The 27,722-nt window shown below is 37.7% G+C and overlaps 1 protein-coding gene across 11 annotated transcripts in view; it reads right to left on the minus strand.

Annotated features, from left to right (window-relative positions):
- Positions 1-27,722, minus strand: part of ZNF385B (zinc finger protein 385B) — a 491,813-nt gene that overhangs the window by 85,592 nt on the left and 378,499 nt on the right. For all 11 annotated transcript variants that reach the window (XM_086361045.1, XM_086361044.1, XM_086361047.1 and 8 more), the window contains one exon: positions 20,056-20,198. In XM_086361045.1, the coding sequence (XP_086217171.1) occupies positions 20,056-20,198 (143 nt within the window). The remainder of the gene's footprint in view (positions 1-20,055; positions 20,199-27,722) is intronic.

The following is a 27,722-nucleotide window of genomic DNA, read 5'->3' on the forward strand; positions in this document are numbered from 1 at the left end:
ACCACAGCACTTCACTAAAGGCAGGATGAAGTCTAGGGGAGGGCAAAGAAGCCAGGGTAGGGAAGACATGAACAAATAACTTAGTACTAAGATGACATTTACATTCGAGATAATTTTCCTGGGTGGAATTTTAGGCAAATAAAATAAAATTACAAACCTTTCACCTATCTCAATAATTTTCAAGGGGATGAAGTTCAAATTGTATGAACTTACAATGAGTCTTACAATGACTTCACCGGCCATCACATGGGGCTGGGTAGGGAAGCAAACCAAGCACTACTTAATTAAATAGCAAAAAAGACTGCTCAAGAATTATACCAGGGTTTCTCATATGTGGCTGGGTATCCATACTATTCTTGAAGATGAGGACATTTCATCTTAAACGTAGCTAACTGCTTTAACCTATGTTCTATGAAGCATTTGGTAACCATTTATACAGTCTAGCAGGTAGTACTAGCTTTCCTACTAAACAGGAGCAGAAATCAGGTTTTTGACTTTAAAAAGTTAAAGATCAGTCATTCAACAAACATTCTGGAGGTCTAATATGTTCCAGATGTTGTCCCAAATTAGATGGGGTAGGATGAGTCAAACCCAAGAAAGGACATTGTAAAAATGAAAAAGGGTGATGATTAAGCAAATCAACGAGGCAAGAGAAGGCCCATGAAGGTCTGTCCCCTCTTGCTCCACCCTGACTTTGAACTTTTTCCCCCTTTTCTGATTTTCTCACACTTTAAGCATCCAGGATCCTCCCTTTAACAGTGACATAAATGTGTTTATACTCCTGCTCTATTTGCCTTTTAATTTTTTTCTCTAAGCTGTTATCCTGGAGAAGGGAATGGCAGCCCACTTCAATATTCTTGCCTGTAGAATCCCATGGATAGAGGAGCCTGGCGGGCTTCAGTCCATGAGGTCACAAAGAGTCGGACACGACTGCATGACTAATACTTTAAGCTGTAATAATAATAATAAACATCTTAATAAGAGCAGGTTAGATTTACAGAACTCTTAGCATGTGCCAGGAACTCTACTGAGGGATTATCTCGTGCAGTCACCACCATCATGTGAGACAGATATCACTGTTACCCTCCTTTTACAAATGAGGAATCTGAAGCTTTGAGAAGCTTAATAACTGGTCGCCCTTGAGTTTGTAGGTCTGAAGTCAGGATTCAAACTCAGGCAGGAGTCTCTCCCGCTACTCTTCCCCGCTAACGGACCACCAAGCAGGGTTATGGATATCGTGTGTAGCACTGCTCTAGGAGGTAAGATTTGCGAAGAAAGGAGGAGTGTTTCTAGAATTCCCTGCAGCCCAGACAAGCTACACAGAAGGCCTGCTTGGTGTTCAAGTAAGTTTCCTGGAGAAGTGAGTCTCAGTCTTTTTCTTTCTGACCAATATATGCCTTTCTAAGGATGAGCCCATTTCTTCTTGGGCTACTTCAGGAAATCCATAAATGAAAATTGGGGCTGCCCTGTTCTCTTTCCCCATTGTAACTGTTGGGCTTGCATACAGAAAAAAAAAAATAAAGTTCCAGAAATACTTAGAGATTACACAGAGCAGGTGATGGCCATCCTTTGCACCTGTCCTTGATTTACTACAAAGCAGACCTCAGCTACTAAATCCTTGTGAGTTACAGCTTTCCAGAAGTTTGGCAAAGATCAGTTTTTTCATCGCAATATTGTCAAATTACAGGAGCACAAAAAGAATGACTATTTTTCATCCTTTCCCTTTCCATTATTGGATTTATGGAAAAGAATGAGACAATAGGGTCTCATTAGAGCTTCAAATATTCAGGAACTGACACTTCTAAAAGAAATAGCTTATGTCACTGAAGAGCAATTTATTTCTATGAAGTTACTACAAAAAAGGTTTTGCCTTTTATATTTAAATACTCTGACCATATGCCTTTATTATTACTGTTTTACTTGTTTCAAATCCTTAAAAACTTAAATAGAAACAAAGCAGACACAACTACTGCAAGACAAATTCCTTTTCTCAAAGATCAGGAAATACAAACACATCATTGGCAGCCTTGTTTCAACCCCACAACTCAGTACTGCTTTGGATTTCAAATCAGAAGTCTCAGTAAAAATAAGCCCCATGGCACGGCATGCTGTGAGACCTGCATTTTTGCCTGGGGGATGTGTAACAGTTGAGACTTGCCGTCCTGTCACTGCTTCTCCTGCCCAGAGCATCCTGACGGGTCCACCTGAATGCCATCAGTGTCACTGGGAGGAACACAAATAGCACACCGCACTCTCCCCAGACTGTTGATTCAACCCAGTGCCATATTTAGCTCTTTGCTAAAACCACACACTGTGACTGGCAAACAAAATCAGCTGTGCTCTTGTACCACAGGCATACCATTACTCCACCAGAAAGTCAGCCAGAATTGGTATAAAGGCTAACATAACACACTTACGAAAATAATAGGTCACACTGATCTAAGTCTCAGACCCACTAAAGCTATTACTATGACTACTAGTACTACTACTACTATTTTTATCAAAACGTTGTAGACCTTTGCAGTTTTTGAGACTGGTTGACAATTAGCAGTATTTTGATAGCTGCAGAAATTAAGGGCCCTTTCCACAGCCTTCCTAGTGGTGGTCAACATTCCTTGTAGAAAATGTGGAGCCAGTCCAGAGACTGGAAGCAACCAAACAGAGTATAGACCAGAATACATTTTTTTTTCTTTCCTTTCCTTTTCCCCTTAAAATGAATTTAGACAGTCTGACATCTTTCACTTGAATTCCATATTGTTAGGCCCTCTTTGAAAAGCTCTGGAATTCATCAAATAAGAATTATCTATTCCATAACACAGTTTGCTTTTGAACTATGGTGCTGGAGAAGACTCTTGAGGGTGCCTTGGACCACAAGGAGATCAAACCAGTCAATCCTAAAGGAAATCAGTCCTGAATATTCATTAGGACTGATGCTGAAGCTCCAATACTTTGGCCACCTGATGCAAAGAGTTGACTCATTAGAAAAGACTCTGATGCTGGGAAAGACTGAGGGCAAGAGGAGAAGGAGGCGCAGAAGATAAGATGGTTGGATGGCATCACTGACTCAATGGACATGAGTTTGAGCAAACTCAGGGAGACAGTGACCCCCAGACAGTTCATGGGGTCACAAAGAGTCAGTCACGACTGAGTGATTGAACAACAACATTCCATGACAAAAAGGATGGCTAGAGTAAGGAAAAAACACCCTGGGATCTATTTTGAAAGTAAACTAAACTGCATTTTAAGAGTAGTGTTTTTTTTTTTGTTTTTTTTTTTTGAGAAATTCCACCTTGGTTTCATTTCTAAAAGAACAAAAAAAGAAACATATATAGAATGTTAGAGATGTCTATTTCTGCCATAAAATAATGTCCTCTTTCTAGAGCACTCTGATAACAAAAAAATGCAAACTTTTCAGATATTAAGTGTTTCACATCAACGTAGACATTTCTGTCCTTGGGAATTTTTGCTCCTTTCCAACACATCACACTTTTAAAAATGTATAATTTTTAGTTTGCACACACACACTGTATTTTCTTGAAAATTGATTCATTTAACAATAGTTTATTAAATGACCGTCATGCACTGTTTTGGGAGCTGGACATACAGCAGAGAAAGCCTTCAAAAATACAACATTCTAGCTAGGGAGGCCTATACAGGTACTCCCTGTTTTTGAAAGTTTGCTTTGCACCACTTGGTTTTAAGAAAGACCTGTATTAGTACCTGTTTTCACTAACTGAAAGAAATCCCAACAGGATTTTTGCTTTTATGATAAAATCTGAAAATTGAAAATAGTGTTTAGCATTTCTTTTGAAATGCTTTTATAGAGAGAGGCAGTGGGCATCTCAAGCAGGGACAGTAGCACCACTAAGCTCCTTCCCCAGGAACTACACTCAGCATCTCAGCGCTCAGCTGCCCAAGCTTTGACTTGTGTCTGGGCTTCTGTGCTTTATCTGGATTTATTTTGTGCATCCATTAACAAGATGTGTCCCTAAGGAAACTGCTTCTTCGCTTTACATTTCAACTTAGGGAAGATTTTATAGTAATTCTCTACTTTCAGATAGGGGAACAAGTATTTCTAAAGTTATAATTATGGTACTTTCAGAGTGTTTTACTATGAAAAAAATAAAACAGGAGAATGGGAAAGAAACACAATTTTACCATGGATAATTCCTAAATACATTTTCACTGCCTTGATACAACCGTGATTCTGATAATTTCACATGTAAAATCATACCAAATACGTAAGGATAAGGACATTATCCCATGATTTAGGGAAGTTCATATAGAATTCAGAATCATACAACTGGTGAAAATGGCAAAGCACATGTTCTTTGGCTTTCCCAGCCATCTGTGAGATCTCCACAGAGAATTTTCTTCAGCTCCCAAGTCCCAAGACAACAGTTGGATCTCAGAGCCACCACTGTCATCGTACCCTCAAAGAGAAAGGGAAACTACAGTGATCTGCTTTCAGAAGTTCTCTAAGGATGAGAGCTAAGTGATGGATGCATCTCACCTGGAAACCTTCCTCATGGGTTTCTGGTACAGTGTGGTTGGCTTGGTACTTTCCAGTGAATAACAAAATGACCACAAGTTACTCCTCATCACTGCAGATGGTGACTGCAGCCAGGAAATTAAAAGATGCCTGCTCCTTGGAAGAAAAGCTATGTCAAACCTAGACAGCATATTGAAAAGCAGAGACGTTACTTTGCCAACAAAGGTCCATCGAGTCCAGTAGTCATGTACAGATGTGAGAGATGGACCATAAAGAAAGTTGAATACCAAAGAATTGATGCTTTCAAACTGTAGTGTTGGAGAAGACTCTTGAGAGTTCCTTACAGCAAGGAGATCAAACCAGTCAATCCTAAAGGAAATTAGTCCTGAATATTCATTAGAAGGACTGATGCTGAAGCTGAAGCTCCAATTCTATAGCCACCTGATGGGAAGAACTGACTCCTTGGAAAAGACCCTGATGCTGGGAAGGATTGAAGGCAGGAGGAGAAGGGGATGAAAAACAGTGAGATGGTTGGATGGCATCACCGACTCAGTGGACATGAGTTTGAGCAATCTCTGGGAGATGGTGAAGGACAGGGAAGCCTGATGTGCTACAGTTGATGAGGTTGCAGAGTCGGACACAACTGAGTGACTGAACAACAACACATATTTTGGCTAAACTCTAACAGTTTTTTGTGAAGGTATTACAAAAAAATAATGTTTTACATTGTTAACACTTCTAGAACTTTGGAGTTTCCAAATGGTACAAGTGAAAAAGCTAAAAAGAAAGGAATGGGTGTTTTTACCATCTCCTTCTCTTTAGTGGTAAACCAGTTTAACACTCTGGTGGATAAGTTTTAAATGGTTCTAGGTTGAAGGAATAAATTTTGAGTTCTTTTCCAGACAGTAGTTATTTTGTTAATGGGAGATGCCCTAAGGCATCTCTGCACCTTACTGAAGCTGAATGTCTAACTCTGACAGTAGATCTTTGTATGCAATCATATGGTCAGTGCAAATGTAAAATGTTCCATTTTCCTGGCTGGCTCCACAGGCCTGGTGATTTTCCACACTGCCAGGGATCAAGAGAGTTGCAGCAAAGCTGTAGTTATGCTGCTGGGTAATTTAAGAAGCCTCTTCAAAGAGCATTTCAAAAGTTCAGTTTAACAAATAAGACTTTCAATTTACATCTGCAATGGGTATGAGATTTAATTGAAGGTTTACTCATACCTCATTGCATGGACACATACATGCCCAGCAATGCTTCAGGTGCTGACGTTTCTATTCAAACATTAGATGAGTAAACTTAAGAACTGAAATTCAATGGCGTATGTACCCATATTCAGATTAAAAATGCATTTTGGAAAGTCTAATTGGCTGATATGATGTATTAAGGAAGCCTGGACCATGCTCAATTCCAATTCAGCTGCTCCTTTCAATGTAGGGAAAAGGCATTTAGGTAATGATCTAAATTATGTCTCTTAAGGAAATCCAGTGTTTTTCTTTGTTTTCATTCTTGAACAAATGAATGGTTAGACATGACTGGAAACCATGAGAAGAGAGAGGTGTTTTTCCATCAAGACACAAAGAAAGTTCTTGAAAGGCTTTCATTTTATCCTTATTATCTCATGTTCCTATAACTAAAATAATTTTTGGCCAATGCATGCATACAGATTTGAAAGTTCAGTAACAACTGTCAAAGACAAGGTAACAAACAGTTTCCGTGAAATTATTAGATGCACTGTTGAGAGAACTTATGAGAAAAGTTATAAAATATTTAAGAAAAAGGAAAAACTACCACGTAGGGTATGAATAAGAATTTAGCTCTATTCTGAATTTTATAATAGCACAGAAGAAGAAATGAAATGATGACAAATGCCATTAATATTTTCTGTGGAAAAGTTACTACCTTCAAAGTATTATACTTTATATTTCTCAATAAGGTATATTCATATTTCAAACAATAACCACAAAAAGCCCAAGGTATACATAGTTGACAATGAACAATCTTATCCAAAGAAACACACTATTCAGAGTGATGGGAAGAGCAACTGGATTCACCAAGAGAAACTAAAAAATAAGTCACCTGTTAGCTATGTTTTATTTACTATTTTGTCTCCTCAGGGTGAAATACAACAAGAAATAAACCATTTCAGGAATCTGGGCTGAAGAATAGGTTTTCAATAGATGTTAAAGTACTAAACAAGATAGGGGTTCACTTGAGGATAGCTTATGAGAAGTGATTATTCTACAGGATATTGAAAGAAGCTACCCAGCTTTGTTTGGAAGAACAGGTTGGTATCCGAGATAGAAGATGGTCACCTGCCTTCCGGCCTTTCCCGCTTTTCTTTTTAAAAGAGTGGCTTGAGAACACTCCAAACTTGGCTCTAGGATTTAAGCTTCTATAACATAAAATTCCACAGAAGGCAATGGCACCCCACTCCAGTACTCTTGCCTGGAAAATCCCATGGACGGAGGAGCCTGGTAGGCTGCAGTCCATGGGGTCGCTAAGAGTCGGACATGACTGAGCGACTTCACTTTCACTTTTCACTTTCATGCATTGGAGATGGAAATGGCAACCCACTCCAGTGTTATTGCCTGGAGAATCCCAGGGACGGGGGAGCCTGGTGGGCTGCCATCTCTAGGATGGCACAGTCGGACACAACTGAAGCGACTTAGCAGCAGCAGCAACATAAAATTCAGAGCCAAAAATAAGTCTGAGAAATATCTTTTTTTTTTAATAGAACTTAAAAAAAACAAAGCAGAACTTTTTATTCTTATTAAAAAAAAGGCATACAAATAACTACACAATACTTGCTCATGATTATAAATGCAATTAAAAAAATTATTGGTGCTAAGTCGCTGAATCTAAATAATAGTGATATATTTGCCTATTTTTCTGGTAAATGGCCTAAAAAAACATCACAAGGCCTTTCTCAGTGACTAGTGATGTAATGAGCTTTCTTGATTTAAAAACCAATATCCCTCCTCAACAGCCAAACGCACTGACTGACATCCTTTCAAAACCTTTCTGTCAAAGCTAAGCTTGAAACGATATTCAGTAACTATCAGATACCTCCTGACACGGAGGCAAAACAGGTCCATGACACAAATTAAAAAGGCTTAAGATGAAAAGAAAACCCCACCAGGCTGGAAGAATTGCAAAATCAGAAATCTGGACCTGTCTGAATGTATTCTTCATTCTGTAAAGGAAAGTGGAAATGAAGTGCTTTTTCCCCCAAGTAGAGGACAACACATTCCTTACTCTTGCACTCAGAAGGAGCCTGACAGGCGAGGACTGCAAGGCTCAATGCAAGGCAGCATATCTGGAATGTTCCAATCCTAAGCATCATTGTGGGCTGTTCCATGTCACATTCTCACAGGACAGCAGTAAAATGTCAGGGAGCATCTATACTTTCAAACTTTTAATTTGCTTTGAGTTTCAGAACCTTCCCCCCACTTTACCCGCAAACAGAATCCTAACTGGAAACACAGTATAATAGAACATGGAAAACAGGTCTGGTTAAAGCATGTAGGTGAGGTCCCAGTCTCACCACTATTATTTTACTCCAACTTTCTCACTTGAAAATGAGAAAAGATTTGCAGAATTTTAGTAACTTGCTTGAACCTCTACAGCTAAGACCAGAACCCAGATCTCCTGCTCTGGTTACCAAGCTTGAAATAAAAATCCTTTTTTTAAAAATATAAATGATGTGCCAAATATTACATAGGATATTCTTATGTTAAAAATACTTCATTGTTTACCTGGAAATCAACTTTAACTGGGTATCTTGCATTTTATCCGTTCCCTTCTCGCATTCCCTTCCAAGGATGTCATGGCTATACCAATGTTGATTCTACTGGTCCTTCTTCATGCAGGCTTACCTGTCACACTTAACATTTTAGGACTTTAGTTAGGAAAGTGGTCCCTGAGTGGTTTTGTGGATGGGTGACATAAAAACTATTATATATTATATGGTCATCTTGCTAGTACCTTTTTGTATGAATGGATATGTATATACATATTTACTCTTCTCAGCAAAAAAAATTTTTGATTCAACTCTGCATTTATATAATACAAAATACACCATACCTGCAAACTAAAATAAATAATTTTAATAAAGTGCCTTCCTCTGCTCTCTGGGGTGATAATCACTTTATTAAATAAGGCTTTATTAAATAAGTACAGCTTGACATTAATATTTATTCATTTGATTTATAATTATTTTTATGAGATGCAAGGAGGCTACATTTCACACCAAAAGTAGTTTAAACTGAACTGCCTTCCTTTCTTTTGAATTTGTAAGGAAATGTAGTGTTTTGAATTTGTAACAAAGGAACATTTACTTCTACATAAAACTATTTTATCCACCAAATTTATTTCAAATATAAAGAAAGTTCTTTCTGTCCCCATGTGTTCAGAGTAAGAGCATCATATGTAAGAGAAAAATGAATATGCAAATAAAATAAAATCATCAGTTAAAAACGTGTCAGTTTCCTTACATTTTGACCATGGACATGGCATCAAGATTTCCTAATCAAGCAAAGGAGAAAGACCTATATGAATTACATAGCAAGTTGTCATGAATCACAAAATCCCTTAGTAATGTTCATGAAGAATCCTAATATGAAGCAAAAATCACTGGTTTTTTAATCTATCTCTGAAGACTTTCACAAACATTTCTGAATTATTCTGTTTTCCATTCTGAAATTCGGTCTTTCAGGATGCTGGCTTCAAAATCTTCACAATAGTAATTTGAAAATTTTTATTTACCCTTCTGTCTCCCTCAACTTCTAACACTTATTAAAATGGAAAAAAATAATGATATCCAATAGCATGAGAAGTTGATATGTCACTTTATTTAAAAGGATTCTTATAATTAGTCAGGAATCACTGAATCTCTGCCTCACATCAGAACCATATCACAGAAACAACCGTTGGCGGTTATCAAACCATTGCAGCCTGAGTGGCCTCCTGAAGCTGGGGTTAAAAGCTGGCCTCTGGAAATCAATTGTTCTCAGCAGAGAAGAATATTTCAGTGATATGGAAGCCGAAATGGAGACTATAATCTTGTGTTATTACCCTTGAGGCCGAAGCAAATACAAAAAGGAAAGTCTATGAATTGCTGATAATTTCCTGTGATGACTGATTCCCAGGAAATTCTGATATTACTCTTGCTTGTAACCAAAATGATGGTTCCCCAGAAAGTGTAGCTTCAAAGAACTCCACATCTGGCTGTCACAATTCTTCTTCAGAGGCTACTCATCCATTTAAGGGGCTGGTCTTGTGAAGTGGCAGCTCTCTCAGAAGACAATGGAGGGTCTGATTGCACAAGAAGTGATGAGCTATGTGCCACAGGCTCTTTCTAGAAAGTTCTTTTAGGAAGGAACTGATTTAAAATGTATCTGTTTTAATCCCTCCCTTCCTGCCCCAGAAGTCTACAGATTGATACATTTCTCTGCTATTCCTGATAGCTATGGAGCTAGAATATCTTGGCTTGTATACTTTTAAAGTTTTATTTAGGCTAATGTTTATATTCTAAGAAAGAACAGTTTTCATACATATGTACATATCTTTAAGGGCTATATAATATTTGGGAATAGAGTATAAACCTACTGGTCGTATTTGAGGAAGCTTTGAGTTTACAGGTAGATGTCACACTGAATTTACAATTAGGTATTACTGCACAGGTTGCATGGGTTCTTCTCGTATGACTGGCAAATTAAATTCAAATTAAATTGGCAAATTAAATAAAAAAAGAAGGCAGTATGGTGAAGAGAGTTCTGTAACGGTCAAAGATCCAAAGAATGTTTAGAATATACTTCCTTTATCAATACAAGAAGGATAAATGAACATGTGGACTATTTTGAGTTTAAAATATGTTTAATTTCCATTTTAACTAACACCAGTTTGATTAATAAATAATGTGAGAATAAAGGTTCTCTATTTGGAAGTCAACAGCAGTGTGAAAATATAACAGAAAACATCTTTGTGTCTTTGGTGTCAATGACCATGTGTCACGGTGCAAAGTTTTTGGGCTCAAAATATCTTTATGCGTGGCCTTTAAAATCTAAATATTATTGAAGATAAATGGAGAAAAAAGGAATCCAGCCAAACTAGTTGTGGTTATTCCCAACCTCCACTTAATATACCTTCTCCCCAGCACTGCTCAAAATTCATTATTCCTCTTCCTTGTTTTCAGGCCGTCAGATGATTCTGGTCTTTAAGTATGCACTACTTTTATAGCATTCGAGCTAACATAAATTGAGCACCTGCTTAGTGCCAGACATGACTTCTTCAAGATGACTGTAAATTTAAAACTCACAAATGAGGTCTTAGCCATATTCTTAGCATTGACCTTAGTTAGGATTGCTCTAACGCACAATTCTAGCCCCAGGGATAAACGTATCTTGATTTATTTAAGGTAACTGGCTAAGAAGATGAGATCAAAGAGATAGAAATATTAATAAAAATATTTATATTATTTATAAGAATACAGCTTTTCTGTTTGGGAATCACCTCATAAACATCTCATTTGAAATTGATGGGTATTTTAAATTACTAAAAATAGGATGGTGGTATGTTATATTGCTTCAGTTTTTTCACATCCACTAAATTCCAGAAATTTTCTCAATCGTCAGTCATATCCTCAATACTCCATAAATATAATAACTCAAATTTTCGTGATGTCATGATATAGACTAGGGAGGTATTAATCATCCCCTAGTTTTAGATTGAGGGAAAGTAGAACCAAGTTGCTTTTTTCAAGATCAAAGAAAACAAGTCCATTGCGGTGTTCTGACTCTTGTCAAGTGCTGCTTCCCTATGTAATGAAATAGCCCGCTCTTCCTTTTTCTCCCCTCCACTCTGGTTCCTGCTCCCCAGGGTGGCACAAAGTAGAGTCCAAGGCCAGGCAGGACTGTTAGAAGACTCACTTTGGAACATGTCAAGAAGCCTTATTTCTCAGATCAGAGGGGATGTTCCAAGTGGTTTTGGGGAGGAAGTGGGATATCAATGCTGACTGACTGACTGACTAAATGAATGAATGCCACTGTCTCCTTTACAAGGTAAGTACTTCAAAGTTGAAACTTAAGTATGTATCATGCGATAATGGCTCTTAGTAATCATTTTAGCATCTAATAGCTTCAGCTCATTTTGGAAATGGACATTTTGTGGATTTGATTATCATGACAATTAACCCTTTTACATACTATGGAAACTTGATGTCTACATAAGGAAAACAAAGAAATTAGACCCACATACAAGTTTTGAATTGTTGGAGACTTTCTGTATATATCTAATTATCTGTAAATCACAAGCCTGTGAAAGAGAACACATATATTTCCTGCTCTACCTCTCAGATCTTCACTTGGCTCTAGAAACTGTCCCTAATAAGAGAAAACAAGTATGAGACTGACAAGACAAATTCATCTTCTGAATAGAATATCCTGCAAAGCCCGATGTTAGGAGCCATGAGGATTTACTGGATACTTTAAATAGTATGCCCCATATGAACAACCTGTGAGAAATACACACATTTAAATTCAGGATACCGTAGGGTGGAAAACCAGCTCTTGCCTGTCTGATAGTTTTTACTTGCCCTCTTTTCATTGGCAGAGCTGTCTATAGGAAGAAATAAGAAGACTAGATTATATTCTACAACCTTCTGCTCTGCAAAAAGGGTACCACAAAGACACACGTAGTCTATTTTAAATATAGGTGTGTTAAAAAAATTTCATTCAATATTGTAAAGTTAAAAAAAAAATTCATTGTAGAATGCCTTTAAAATACACTAAAGCCCTCTGATACTAGAATTCCATGAAAATAAGGTATCATTCACATAATTTATGTTCTTTCATGTTGTCTCAAGCATCAGAATGTACAAAGGAAGGTAAGAAAACTTAAATTGACAGCTAAACCTGTGAAAAAAAAGTATTTTTCCAAGATCCCTACTGATCTCCGCAAAGATGTTGAAACTTCACAGATTGCTAAATAGCACTCCAATTCATCTTTAGTACCCTCAAAAGCCACTATAAAAAATACAGGGATTAGAATATTCTAAAACATGTTTTTCCCTTCCCCAAAGAGATTTGAGATCTAATTCTGAATATAAGAATCTAGAGAGAAGAAAAAAAAAGTCTGTGCTATTGGTGGGTCCCCAAGCTTTTGATAAAGGTTTCTCAAGGAACACCATCATCAATGATTGTTTAGAGAGTAACTGATTTAGAAATACTGCTTGTGGGCTGGAAGCAATGTTTTGTACAATAATATTCTGCCACATTTTGTATTTATTAAGCTCTCCTACTTTACCACAGGTATTAAAAAGGCTTGGTCACTGCAAGAACCTAGGAACAAGGTTGTTGTTGGTTTCTTCTTTTATTTAGCTGGAGATTAGTTAAGAATAAGACACATTTTTTAAAAAGAGGGCCTGACACAGACACTTTTGCCAAGTTGACTCTACTCTAAAAAATGCTGACCTGGGACAGCTCCAAGACTGAAGATCTGTCTTGCCAGAAAATCTGATGTGCCCTCCAAGTACACATAATCCTTGAAACTCTAGCACTGAAGATGAGGCTCCAGAGCCATGTGAGGTTGAGGCTAGGATAATGAAAGGGACACGAAAGAGGACACAGCATGGTGGAACTATGGGTCCCTCTTTTCACATGCTCCTGAAACCTTGTGATTCCTGACCCTGTAAAGGTCCATCAAGGTCTTAACCTGATGTTTCTGGCAGCTTTTATCAACTGACTTCACTATTCATTATAAGCAGAATCCTCTGTTATCTGATGACAAATTAAACAAGAGGAAGAAGTAGTATCTACCAGACAGTGAAAGCAGCTTCTGTCTTATTCACTATTACTCCTCCTTAGCACAAAGACTGGCACATGTAGACATTCTACAACTGGTTGTGAATGCATGTTTTTTTCCTTGGATGCCTTGGACAAGTAATTTCATTAAGGACAGAGCACATATATGGCCACACATTATGTAAGCATACATGGATATACACATACCATATCAATAATATCTATATATTCTAAAAGGATTCCAAGAGTGAAAAGAGAAATGGGATATTTGAACACAATCTAAGGACTTCATTAAATTGATATAGATTTTAAAGGCAGGTTAAAAATGGAATGTTCTAGCTTACTTCAGGTTTCCTTACAGTAACATCTCATGAGAAGCATGGCATGAATTCACAGCAAAGTGAATGTGAGTTTGATTCCTGATTTATTTTGGACCTCCTTGATAAATATATGATTATTTCTACTAAAAGAAATAAAAATTTTAAATAGTCATTGAAATCACAAACTATGAATGATCCAGAATCTCAAAGAATTTAGAACGATAAAATAAATGGTAAACACATTTCTCATTCCACAACTTGTTATGGATGGTTCAAAGAATCATATAGCAATTTGGGACTTTATATAATAGAAATAATCTTTATTCTTCTCCGCATGTTTGTTCATGAGTCAGGAAAAAAATAAATTCAAGGTAGGTAATAAAAATCCATTTTTTTTTCACAAAAATAAGATCACTGAGCCTCTTGCAATAAAGTATCAGTGACCCTCATTGTGCATATCCTTTCCTGGAGGAGATGCAAAAACATGGCAGGACTCACAAAGACATTTGAAATAAACAGGCATGGAAAACATTGCCAATCAGCAGAGAAACTGACAGACGACTCTGGTCTTACGGGGGCTCTTGATTATAGCTATAGCTCTGGAGCATCACACAAATATATCTGTGCATATATCTAATATGTGACTGTCAAAAAGAAACTTGAAAAAGTTGGACATGATTTAGCAAATGAATAACAACAAAAACAAAAACAATATATAGACTGCATATGTGTCTTAGTCTGCTTGAGCTGCCATAACAAAATACCATGGACTGGGTGGCTGAAACAACAGAAATAAATTTCTCAAAATCTTGGAGGCTAAAAGCCCAAGATCAAGGCCACCAGCGAGCTGTCTTTCTGCTTGCAGATGGCTTCCTTTTCACCATGTTCTCACATGGTAGATAAAGGAATAGCTTTCTGGTGTCTCTACTTAAAAGGGCATTAATCACATTATGAGGGCACCACCCTCAAGACCTCATCTAACTAATCATCTCTCAAAGGCCCAATTTCTAAGTATTATCAGGTGTTAGAGCTTCAGTATGTGAATTTGGGGAGGAGGACATATTCAGTCGATAACAGCATGTATATAGGTATGCCTACAAAATGGACCTATTTTATCATATTAAGTTGACATGATCCATCATGGTAAGTATGCAACTTATTTAAAATTTGAAGATGTCTCTTATTAAGGATAACCATGTATTATCCAGATATAGAATACCAAGTATTAAATACCAAGTATTAATCCAGGTAAGAGGAAGATTAAAATGGAATCCACAATAAATAATTGGGAGATTCTGATTCTAATAGGAAGAAATAATTATATACATTTGGCAGCTAAAAAAAATCATGCTCAAAAATTAAAGGATGGCCATGAAGTACTTTGCAAATTGAAGTAAAGTGAATAACAAAGAAAATAGTTCTATTAGGATGCAAAAATTCATTCTTTCTGGCCTTTCTTGAACAATATAAAGTTCAGTAACTATTTTAACTTTATCTATTTTGGGGGGGTTATTATATTATCTTGGAGAAGGCAACGGCACCCCACTCCAGTACTCTTGCCTGGAAAATCCCATGGATGGAGGAACCTGGTGGGCTATAGTCCATGGGGTCGCTAAGAGTCAGACATGACTGAGCGACTTCACTTTCACTTTTCCCTTTCATGCATTGGAGAAGGAAATGGCAACCAACTCCAGTGTTCTTGCCTGGAGAATCCCAGGGACGGGGGAGCCTCGTGGGCTGCTGTCTATGGGGTCGCACAGAGTTGGACACAACTGAAGTGACTTAGCAGCAGCAGCAGCATTATATTTTCTTGCCTTTTCTTACTTATTAATTCTATTTCTTATAAGTTTCTTGGGCACTATGGTACTCTTGTTTTAATTTTTTGTTTATCTCCTTCCCCAAACCCAGTACTCTTTAGTTCATATATTATGTTTTAATATGGAATGTTAATTCTATAACTAATGATCTTGATTTTAAACTAAATGCTCCTAAGACTAGGACCTAGGACAAAGAATGCAGTTGATATTTGTAGAGTTTCCATAACATCCACACAGAGAAAGCCAGAACTATAGCTAGAGAAAAGTTTATATCCAATTACTCCTTTTCAACTAAAAAAGGATGAAAATTCTCAGGAAAATAAAAGTAAACACCTACTCTTATCACCTTGTCTTTAAGGCTCAGAAATGCTGAAATTGCCTTTGCTAGATGGGGTACCAGGGACACTGAAAACTGAGAAACTAGAGCCCTTTCCTCTATCCTTCCTTCAAAAAGTTTTATTGAGCAGCTGTGCCAGACACCAAGCATACAAAGATAAACAAAATATAGCCCCTGTTCTCAAGAGTCTGACATTCCAGTGAAGATTGATGGTTAATCAGGGAGAAGATGGTGCAATTGGGAGTTCCTTTGGGAATACAGAGGATGGGCACTTAAGTCAGACTGGAAGAGTCATAGAAAGTCTCCCGTGAAGGAGGTGCTATCTGTGTTGGCCCCCGAATGACAAATAAACGAAGGCTGGGTAGCATGGCGGAAGTGAGCCTCAGTGACTTGCCTGGCAGGAAAGCCTATCAAGCTTTAGATAAAAAGGTCAAGACCTTTAAAAATTTACATTTTGGTTTGCTCAGTCTTTCACCCGTCAGAGGCTCAAACAGTCCCTCTGTGAAGTCCAACTCCTGAAGAGCAGAGTTAACGTCCTTATTCTCCAGACACGTACCTTTGACATACAGTCCACCACAAAACATCAGTGAGCCAAACCCCATTTTCCCTAGCATGTCTCCTCAGAACTCCCCTTCAAAAGTGTTCTTGAATTTTTTTGCTTATTCTCACCAATAAACACTGAGAGAGATTTTGTCAGTTGTAAGGGAAGATGGCCACTAAACGAATCCTGTGAAGCATGTATCTCCTTTGCATACAATTTAGCATAGAATAGCCACCTATTCTGCTTTCAGATATGACAGAATCCCATTTCATTCTTGCTGTGTTTATTGTGTAACAGTATCATACTCCACTATAAAAACAGGAGGAAATCATTACTTCACATATGTATTTTAAATCCACTTAGAGAAAATAGCAAAACTTGGAATTTAAAAAGCTTTCAGCCATGGTCTCAGAGTACAGTGTTCATTCTTCTGATAATAGTTATGGGTTAAAATATATTTCTTATATTTACTAATATTATTCTTGATTTAAAAATGAAGTGATTATGGTAGCATTCATGTTGGTTCTCAAAGAGCGCATAGACTACTGAGTAGAATATACTTTTAAAATTTGCTAATAAGAAATTATAACTTTTTAAAATACATCCCGCTTCATAGATATTGTTTGCAGAGGTCTATTTTACACATTCAAAAAAAATCCTTTCCTCTTTCTGCTGAAAATTGTCTACCAAGATGCCAAAAAGAGCACAGAAGATTTCTGATTGAGCATTGTTCACACTGAATGAGGTGGGAGGTGACGTGGACCAAAAGAATCCAGGACACTGAAGAGCCAGAACATCAATTTTGAAGTTAGAAGATTGTAATTCAACACTCAGTTCTTCCTTCACTAATGCCTTTGCCTCATGTAGACAATAGGAATAATAATCATGGTCGATTAAAATGTTCTAAGGTCTGAGTCCTTTGAAGAATGTAAAACACCTCAAAATACAATAATCCAGTATAATTATTAGTAGTGATGTAAAACTATTTTCCTAGGAAAGTGTGGACAGTGACTTCTGTGAAATTGCCCTGGGAAGTCTGTTGGGTGAATTAGACATTGGAATGGAAGAGACGATTGGAAAAGGATTAGAGTAATTGAAACTTCAAATCAGTGAAAAATCATAGGTAACCCAATGATCCCATAAATTCAATTTTTTTTGCAAGATGATAGAGGGTCTCAATTAAAAATTAAATGACTTAATTTTTAATACATTACCAGAAGAACTCTCTATCCAATAAATGCCTTGGATATAATATAGAGAGAATAAAATGATCATATCAGGCAGTTCTTTGCTATATTCTTCACTTTCGGGAAAAAATATTTTCATTTGAAAGTTGGAGAAGGAAATGGCAACCCACTCCAGTGTGATTGCCTTGAGAATCCCAGGGACGGGGGACCATGGTGGGCTGCCATCTATGGGGTTGCACAGAGTCAGACACGACTGAAGCGACTTAGCAGCAGTAGCGGCAGCAAGAAGAAAAAACAATGAAATTCTACTAGTACAATTATTCCTTGGATTTTCTCAAATATTAATATGCTGCTGCTAAGTCACTTCAGTCGTGTCCGACTCTGTGCGACCCATGGACTGCAGCCTACCAGGCTCCTTCGTCCATGGGATTTTGCAGGCAATAGTACTGGAGTGGGGTGCCATTGCCTCCTCCCAAATATTAACATATCATATGGTTAATTGCTGTGGTGGCTCAGACAGTAAAGAATCTGCCTGCAATGCAGGAGACCTGGATTCGATCCCTGGGTCAGGAAGATTCTCCTGTATTCTTGCCTGGAGAATCCCATGGACAGAGAAGCCTGGTGGGATCTATGGGGCTGCAAAGAGCTGGGCATGACTGTGACTAACATCAGTGCATCTGTAAGCCCTACACAACATTAACAAGCCACTATAAGGCTGTTTTTTTTTTTTAACTTATAAAATATTCTTTCCACTGTTGCTTTACAGCCATTAAAAACAGAGAAGTATATGTAAGACATTTAGAAGTTCTCTAAAAGTGACTTAGAGAACAGCACTAATCAGATGGTAGGTTCCTGTTATATATGTACATAACATACTTCTAGAAGGGGCTGGAAGAATGCATGCCAGCCGCAGAGAGCACTTTTCTCTAGTGAAGGGAGTGTGTCTACAGCAATAAGGAATGGTGACTTTGACATTTTGCTTTGAACGTTAATGTTTTATTTGAATTTTTGAAATAATTACTACTTGTGTTAAAAAAAAAAAATACAGAGAGGTAAACCACCGTAGGAGACATTTATGCTTACTCACATTTTCAATTCTGCTTTCTGACAGTGACTGGACTTCTGCAGTGGTTATAAATGCTGTCTTTCAAAAATACAGTAATCAAAACATGAATATCTAATAAACGTTTTCAGAAGTACAGCTTAATTCAATTATGCCTGGAATGCATCACCCATGTTTAGACAGAGGATAGAACAGGCGTGCTTCAGTTCATTCGCTGAAATGGCACAACATGTTGCTTTGGCATGGTCACTCCTGATGGATTAATGTGAGCAGGCCAGGTGTGATTTATCTTACTGAGCTGCTCCACTTCACCAGAAACAGTGTTCACCATTTTAGGCCTTTAAAAAAAATTGTGTGACTTGTGTCTGAAAAACCCCAAGAAGATGAAAACATTCAACCATTTACTTGCTAAGTCAAGGCCGGTGCTCTTTAAAAAGCTGGCTGACTAATGACCCTTTAATTACGTTAGCAGGCCTAAGTTACGACAGAAGGCCTGTCAGCAGATTTTATTTACAATCCTTGAGGAAAAGTCCTGTTGCTGTTTTCACTTCATACAGAAGATAAATCTGCAGAAGGAAATATTTGGCAGTGCTTCAGATGTCCCCTGTCTGGTGATACTGATAATGCAGTTCTTTTTCTTGATGATGGTAGCTTCTATTCTATAATGCTGGATCATTCATGTAGACCATCATGCCCCAACCCACTGTATTCATTGACTGAACAGACATAATTTATGCAATTATCTGAATTGGTTAACCTTTTCTTTTACTGTAAGCTTAGAAGTTGGCTATGGGCAGATTTTGGGCAGAATTCTATTGTTGAAGGGTGTCATGCTCCACGTGGCATATCTATAAAAACTGTCTTTCATTCAGATAAAAGGCTAGCTGCCCTGAATAAAGAACATTGGCAATTACAGGTAATTCACTAATATTTATCATGTTTTAAAAGGAATGTTAAAGTATCATGTGGACAACTAACATGTAGATATAAAGTGAATTTTTTCTTTTTACTAATAGCATCAGATTCACATAATCTTTGATAGCTTCCAAATAAAATTTTTGTTTGTGTAAGAGTCTTTATCTAAAAAAATCTTCCAAATAAAAATGTCCCCAGAGAGCTGAAACATACACTTTTTTTTCCCTTCTACTAGCAAGGAAAAATCAATATGACTTGAGATCTCTAAATTGTGCTCCTGAGCATGGGAACAGCATCCCCAAAATAACATAGGTTCTGAAGTCCCTGAAAAGTCTATCAAAATTGCCCAAAGCAACAGGTGAAAGTTGCCTGAATAAATATTTGTAAAGTAAATATGCTGGCTTTGTTTGGACTAATTCTCATGGGTGAAGCATTATCTTGCATAATACAGCTGAGTTGTATAACCAATATATGGTATAAAATTATACACTTGGGCACAGGTCCCATCTACTGCTTATTCACAACTGTAATGAAAGAGATTGAGGAGAAGATTAATAAAATAAAAATGCATGTACTCACTGTGTTAAAATTTGGAAAGAGCCCAACAGCAGAATTACTGTCCACTGGAAATGACATAAACGGTTTGATATCCAGTGAAGGCTGCATCATCAGGGTAGGTGTGCGCACAAGAGCAGGAAGGGTAGTAGTATGGCATGTACTGCCTGCCAAGAACAAAACAAAAATGAATGTAACCTCTTGCTCACATCCATCTCCCTCCCCAACTTAAAGCACAAAAAGAAGACCGCTGAGCTGCAACCTGCAAGCAAGAGCTATGCTAAGTCACTGGACATGACTTAGCAACTAAACCACCACAGAGTTATGCTGGCAGTCAGCAAATGGCACAGGAGGAGAAAATACTGTTAAAAAGGGTCTTCTTGCTCAATGTCTAAGACAGTGATACACGATGCTTCCCTATGGTAAAGGCCAGGGCTGCTAAGACTCTGCTGAAATACACAGTACACAGACCCTGCTGGCATGTGAGGCAGAATATCATCCTCTTGTTCAACTCTTGCCTCCAACTGGCCAAAAAATGTAGGCGAGAGGAGGGGAGGAGCCTCCTGAAGCCAGATGCTCTTTATTGTTCATAATTATTGACTGGCCAGTGGGAGCATTTTATGCAAATCAGAGATAGGCATAGGGTTTTCACCCAAGGAAGAAACCCTGGACTCATAGTTATGGTCTACTTCCAAGAAAGTTATCACTTGGACAATTTGTTCTCTAAAAACACAATTAGAAGGTTGTCCTTAGTCTAGACACTGGAGAGTTAGAGAATCCAAACAGGGTGATGATGTGGCAAGGTTTTGGAGGGACACAGAGGAGTTGGAACCAAATTTTTTATTTCACCTTTTATTTCTAATAAGCCTTGTATTATTTTAGTAACTATCCCTTTAACAATTCTATTAGTTGTCTTTATATAGCTGGTATAACCTGTCTGTAGGAGACTTAAAACACTCCTTTCCACCATTAACACATGTTTTTCTTTAGTCTGTAGTCTCTACATACTGTAGATCAGTAACTGCTGGTGCAGGTGGCTCTCTGGGAGACAGGCTCTGATATGCCCTTTTTAAACAAAATATGACAGGCATGTGAAGATAAAATTCACACACTTAGAGTGCACAATTTAATGATTTTCAGATATTCAGAGTCCTGTGCAACCAGGACCATAATCAATATTAGATTTTCATGATCCCTAAAAGAAACTCCATATTTATCAGCAGTCACTCTCACTTTCTCCCAATGCCTCCAGCTCTTGGTAGCCACTGATCTACTTTCTGTCTCTACAGATCTGTCTTTTCTGGACATTTCACATAAATGAAATCATATGATATGAGGTTTTTTGTGACTGTTTTCTTTTACTTGGCATGCTTTTAAGATGCATTCATGTTGTAGCATGTATCAGAATGTCATTCCTTTTTAATGATTAATAATATTCTATTGTAGATGTACCATTTTTTATTATTTAGTCATCAGTTGATGGATATTTGGGCTGTTTCCACTTTGGGGCCATTATGAATAATGCTGATATGAACGTTTGTTTATAAATTTTTGTGTGACAATGTTTTTAGTTCACTTAGATACACACCTAAGAGTGGAACCGGAGATTGTTGGGTCATATGATAGTCAAATGGTTTAACCTTTGGAGAACTTTCAGGCTGTCTTGCAAAATGGCCAAACCATTTTATACTACCACTAGCAGTGTATGGGAGAAGGCGATGGCACCCCACTCCAGTACTCTTGCCTGGAAAATCCCATGGACGGAGGAGCCTGGTAGGCTGCAGTCCATGGGGTCACCAGGAGTCGGACACGACTGAGTGACTTCACTTTCACTTTTCACTTTCATGCATTGGAGAAGGAAATAGCAACCCACTCCAGTGTTCTTGCCTGGAGAATCCCAGGGACGGGGGAGCCTGGTGGGCTACTGTCTATGGGGTCGCACAGAGTCGGACACGACTGAAGCAACTTAGCAGCAGCAGCAGCAGTGTATGAAGGTTCCAGTTTTCTCTGACATGCTGATAATGTGCTGTGCTTAGTCACTCAGTCATGTCTGACTCTTTGGAACTCCATGGACTGTAGCCTACCAGGCTCCTCTGTCCATGGAGATTCTCCAGGCAAGAACACTGGGTGGGTTGCCATGCCCTCTTTCAGGGACTCTTCCCAACCCAGGGATTGAACCTAGGTATCTCGCATTGTGGGCAGATTCTTTACCATCTGAGCCACCAGGGAAGCCCAAGAATACTGGTCTGGATAGCCTATTCCTTCTCCAGGGCATATTCCCAACCCAGGAATTGAACTGGTGTCTCCTGCATTGCAGGCAGATTCTTTATCAGCTGAGCTACCAGGGAAGTCCTGCTGCTGCTGCTGCTGCTAAGTTGCTTCAGTCGTGTCCGACTCTGTGCGACCCCATAGACAGTAGCCCACCAGGCTCCCCCATTACTGGGATTCTCCAGGCAAGAACACTGGAGTAGGTTGCCATTTCCTTCTCCAATGCATGAAAGTGAAAAGTGAAAGGGAAGTCGCTCAGTCGTGTCCGACTCTTAGAGACCCCATGGACTGTAGCCCACCAGACTTCCCCATCCATGGGATTTTCCAGGCAAGAGTACTGGAGTGGGGTGCCATTGCCTTCTCCGAGGGAAGTCCTATAGGACCACAAATAATTACATGCCTAAAATTGCCCGTTGACTTCAAGGAGAAATGAACAACATGGGAAAATGCTCTGACTATTAAAATTTCCATCAGTCTTTTTTCATAGTGTCTCAGAATAGCTAAAATTTTTATTTCAGTGATTTTTTTTTTTTGGTAATGAATTTCCTTAATAAACTCTGCATCATTTTTCAAATCATTCCAGAACACTATTGGCAATAGTGTTAAAAGACTGTCATTCCTTATTTACATTGATCCTAAAAACAGGAAAAATGAGAAGGGCGTCTAAAGCATTTATCCCTAATGGCAAGTCTTTAGGTCAATCCATGCATTAGGGAATATAGAGTAGGACTCAGCAAACAGAGAATCAGCTAAAAGTATAGATCAAACAGAGATGTTCTTTTTTTCCCTAACGTCAAAGTAAATACTCTATATATTTTTTTCACTTAAAAAAGTTCCTTCTTTATTTGATATATCTTTGACTGTCTGTGATGTGCAAGGCCCTACAAAGTAAATACTTCGATCTCAACCGGGCATTCACATAACCACCTGCATTTAATTACACATCATTCTTCTGATTAGGTAATGTTACATTCCTTGCTAACTTCAGAGCTTGTAGATCCAAGATGATGTATTATATCAATGTGTCAAATGCAACAGAGGCATTTACTAAAATATTTATCTTAAAAGCTTTGCTTCAAAATCTTAGCTAAGTTGAAAGACAGATATTTCTTATATTAGATCAATGGCCTTTTACAATTTATAGCTATTATAGTTGTCAAAAGCCTAAAGTATAAAAGTATACAGTGTACTTATAGCTGCCTGTTAAAAAAGAAAAGACCTAAAATGGAGTCACTTGTGCTAGTACCTAACCTAACTGCAGTTACAACCTAGGAATGTAAACCTACCCAAGAATGTAATCCTAACCAGTTACGGTGGGATCTTCTGGTGAGCACCAGTGAGGCAACTGGTCACATGGGCCCTCTCCATCAACTAAAGGAAGATGCGGTAATCTTTCACACAGACCCCTTCTGTCCCCCATAGATAGGTTATTTAGGTTTGAAATAATCCCTTTTGTTTATGCTTTTCTTGCCATGCCTTTAAAAATCATCAACTACAAATTGTCATTTGCCGTTGGCACTTGCCATCCTCCTCTACAAGGATTAAATCAGGTGCTGGCTGTCGGTGCTAACTTGCAGCATCCCCCTGAAAGAAGCTCAGAGTAGAGAGTAGAAGTGACGTGCTCTGTGCTCTGAGAAAATCTGCCAGAACAGGTCTTCAGACAGACATTTTCAGGACCTGATTTTCTATAAGGCCAATTCTTGCATCTCCTCATAACTAGAAAAGCACTAAAATCCTTCATGGTGATGTTGATTCCTCATGACTAGCAGAAACCTTCTGCAAAAAATATTTATGTGACTGCATGCACTCCCCCTTCACCAAAAGGACATATGCACTGACTTTCCCCCATACCTCTTGGAAGTAGTTTCTCAGAGCTATCTGAATTGCTGTCTCCGGGGCTATAGTCTTCATTTTGCCCCAAATAAAAGTTAACTCACAACTCTCACATTGTGTGTTATTTTTAGGTTAGCAAAATCTTCCCGTTCTTTTGCCTGTTCACTGCGGGGATGCTGTCTGATGCATGAATCGTTCAATAAAACCAATTAGATCTTCAACATTTACTCAGTCGACTTCTGTCTTTTAACATGCCCAATGAACAAATGTATAATTATTTTGCCACTGTGGGTCTCACAAAGGGAAGCAAAATTCTTTCTCTAAGCCCACAATGGTGGCTCTGATAACACAGTAATACATGGCCCCCGAGAGCCTGCAAGAGTCACTTTGTACTAACAAACTCAAATCAAATAGACTGCAGCATGGAACTTGACAAACAGATTGCTGCATCAACAAAGGTCAGAATGCACAATGATCCCCCTTATCCAATCAAATCTCTCTGCTAATAAAGACAGGGCTTGAGAACTACTTAGCTGCCACCATTCATTAGCATAAAAAACTTAGCAGTTGTTTACCATTTCATTAGCATTTTAATGACAGACAATTTGCCATGTTAAACACAGATTGTTTTAAAGTACTGGTAGATCTTCGGAATAAATATTAACTATGCTTTCATCAATTCCCTCACCTCAACCTTGCTGTATTCACTTTTAAAACCTGCTCTTCAATATCACTTTACCAAAATTGATTGCTTCAAAGGATGTTTCTGCAAATGCAAAATGAGTAGAATAAACTGTACATTTTACACAAGTTAGTTTGAGTTTTGACCCCTCTGTCATCTTATTCCAGATTTTGCTGCTGCTGCTGTTGCTGGGAAACATTTCTCCTCACCTCAGGATGTCCAAAAGTCAGTGGGAGACACAAGCGGCAATTGGACCAAAATGCATTGCACCCTGCAAGAAAGTGCTTAATTTTTCTAAAACTCAAGAACTCACTGAGGAACAAAAAGATTGAAAATATAATGAGCAGGTATTTCAACACAAAGGGTGGTATAAAATGTTCCTATTATGATGCTATTCTCATGGGACAGAGCCAATACTGTCTTTTATACCAACAATTTGGCATTTATGTAAAATACTTCCTATGTGTATTTCTGTATCAAAGCTTAGTATATAATCTTACATACATCATAATAAATCGAGTCATAATAGGGATCCACCTTATTTGAAAATAAGGCTTTTTATATCACACTATAAATATACATTTATTTATATCAAATTCCTTTGAACACCTCAAAGATCTAACAGTCACCACTCTCACTGTAGAAATTACACACATCCATATATTCTCCCATAAGAATGCAGTTAGCTCTCTCTCAAAAATTTCATTTTGATGGTAAAAGCCAAGTTGTATTCATTGTACTGTGAAACCAATAATATGTGAAAATCAACTCACTACTGCCTCTGTAACATAATAGGTGCCTTATTATGTCAATGGATTATGCTATAATCCAGCACAATAAAACCTCAGTTGAGGACCTGGTAATACTGGAAATATCTGCTGTAGTCTTTGACCTTTAGAAACAGACCTCTGAAGGTCTATTCAGGTTTTAGCTAGAGGTTCTTCTTTATAGAACAAAATACAAACAAACCAAACACCTAATTTTTAGAGGGTATGCCAGAGACAAAGAAAATCTGCTTGGAGAAGCATTCACAGAATGAAATAAAATCTACGTCTGTAACCTGTAGCAGGAGTTCCCTCTGATGCCATTATTACAATATGTATGCTTGCTTTAGTGAGTACTGAAATAAAAGAGTTCACGTACTATAAAAATCTATTAGGTGGAGACAATGTGGATTATAGAATTCACAAAGATTTCTTTAAAGAAATTAAAAGGAGCGGCATTTCAGATTTTCCACTAAACTCAGATTTTTGTTTCATCTCCTTTCTAGCTTTGGTGCCCCTTATGTTGAGTAATTTTCCCTTTTGCCAGGACAATCACCAATCAACAGCTCCTCCTCTCCTTTCCTCATCATTTCCATTGTTTTATCATTCTGCCGTGTAAGAAAAACAAGAAACAAAGGGTGGAGGAGGGAACAACGTGAATAGTGTATGTGACTGATAAATGATTATGCTTCTGAAAAGGCCACACGGCGTAGTAACAGGGATCACATTTTTATAGTGTCTGTACTAGGCACTATCCTTAGCACATTACATATGTGTTTTACATATAAGTGTATACCATATCCATATATACTCATTTACATATAAAATTATGTATTTATATCATATCACATATCACTCATATATTATTATTAAATATATACTTAATGCATATTAAATGAATATATGCACAATTATGTTCACAAAGGTACTTACAATAATCCCATGAACAAACTACTGTTACTAAGCCCTATTTTATAGATGGGAAACTGAGGTACAAAGAGGTTAAGACCAATCACACATAGTTTGTACAAAAAGGAGCCAGGATTCAGACCCAGGAAAGTTGACTACTTAATTCTGTTTTTACTACTATGCTATGGTAACAGAATTGAATATCTGAGGATATCTCAGTTGTATAGACACTATCTCTAGTTGTAGATAGAAACATCAGCAAACTATGAGATTTAAAATCTAGGATTTCCTTTGCATCTAGGAACTATTTAAAACTTTTATTTGAGCTCAATGTAGTATTAATACTGAAATAACTAAAATATGTAAGATTTTTTAATGCTCTATCAGTTCACTTCAGTCACTAAATCGTGTCCAATTCTTTGCAACCCCATGGATTGCAGCATGCTAGGCTTCCCTGTCCATCACACATTTATCTAAAAATAACCTTCCCCAAATAACAGCATTATTTAATTCAGTAAATACTTATAGAAGATCAACTGTACAGGCATAATGCTGATAGGAAGTATAAATTGAGCCAGAATTTAATTGCAAAGAGATAATAAAAAAAATAATAACTACCATTTAATGAGATTCTACTCTATGCTGGGTACTGTGCTAGTGATTTGTGGTCCTTATTTTATGAAATTATAACACAACTCTATGAGGTTGGCATTATTATCTCCATTATACAGTTGAGAAAGGTAAGGCTTAGAGTGATTAAGATCATTAAATATGTGGTAGGGCCAGAGTCCAAACTCTTGTTTGTTTAACTCTAAAGCCCATGCCATTATTCCAAAGAGTAGGCTATTTATAAAGTTATGTGGAAAAGATTCTTGTCATCAAATACATAGAGAAGATGCTGGTTTCAACAAAATCTGAAATGGTTCTTTGCTAGAAAACATTTTGGAGTTTTTAATACACCAATAGGTACTATGAATGTCTAGGGAGATATAGCTTCTCCCCTCAATTTGAGAATGAATCAACCCTTTTTATTTTCACAGGGGTCTGGGATAACCACGATACTATGGCAAATCCTTTAGGCAACGCTGTTTTGCATACACTAAAAGCACCTATTCAGGAGAACACTGATGACTTTCAGGACTACCATTTTCTTGCTATATGACCTTAGACAAGTGATTTTACTTCTGTAGACCCCTATACCTGCATTGAAGGACTAGTAGGAGAACTAATGGAGA

Source organism: Bos grunniens, chromosome 2 (assembly GCF_055505025.1).
Source record: "Bos grunniens cultivar Pamir isolate PY7600 chromosome 2, Bosgru_T2T1.0, whole genome shotgun sequence".
Taxonomy (NCBI): domain Eukaryota; kingdom Metazoa; phylum Chordata; class Mammalia; order Artiodactyla; family Bovidae; genus Bos; species Bos grunniens.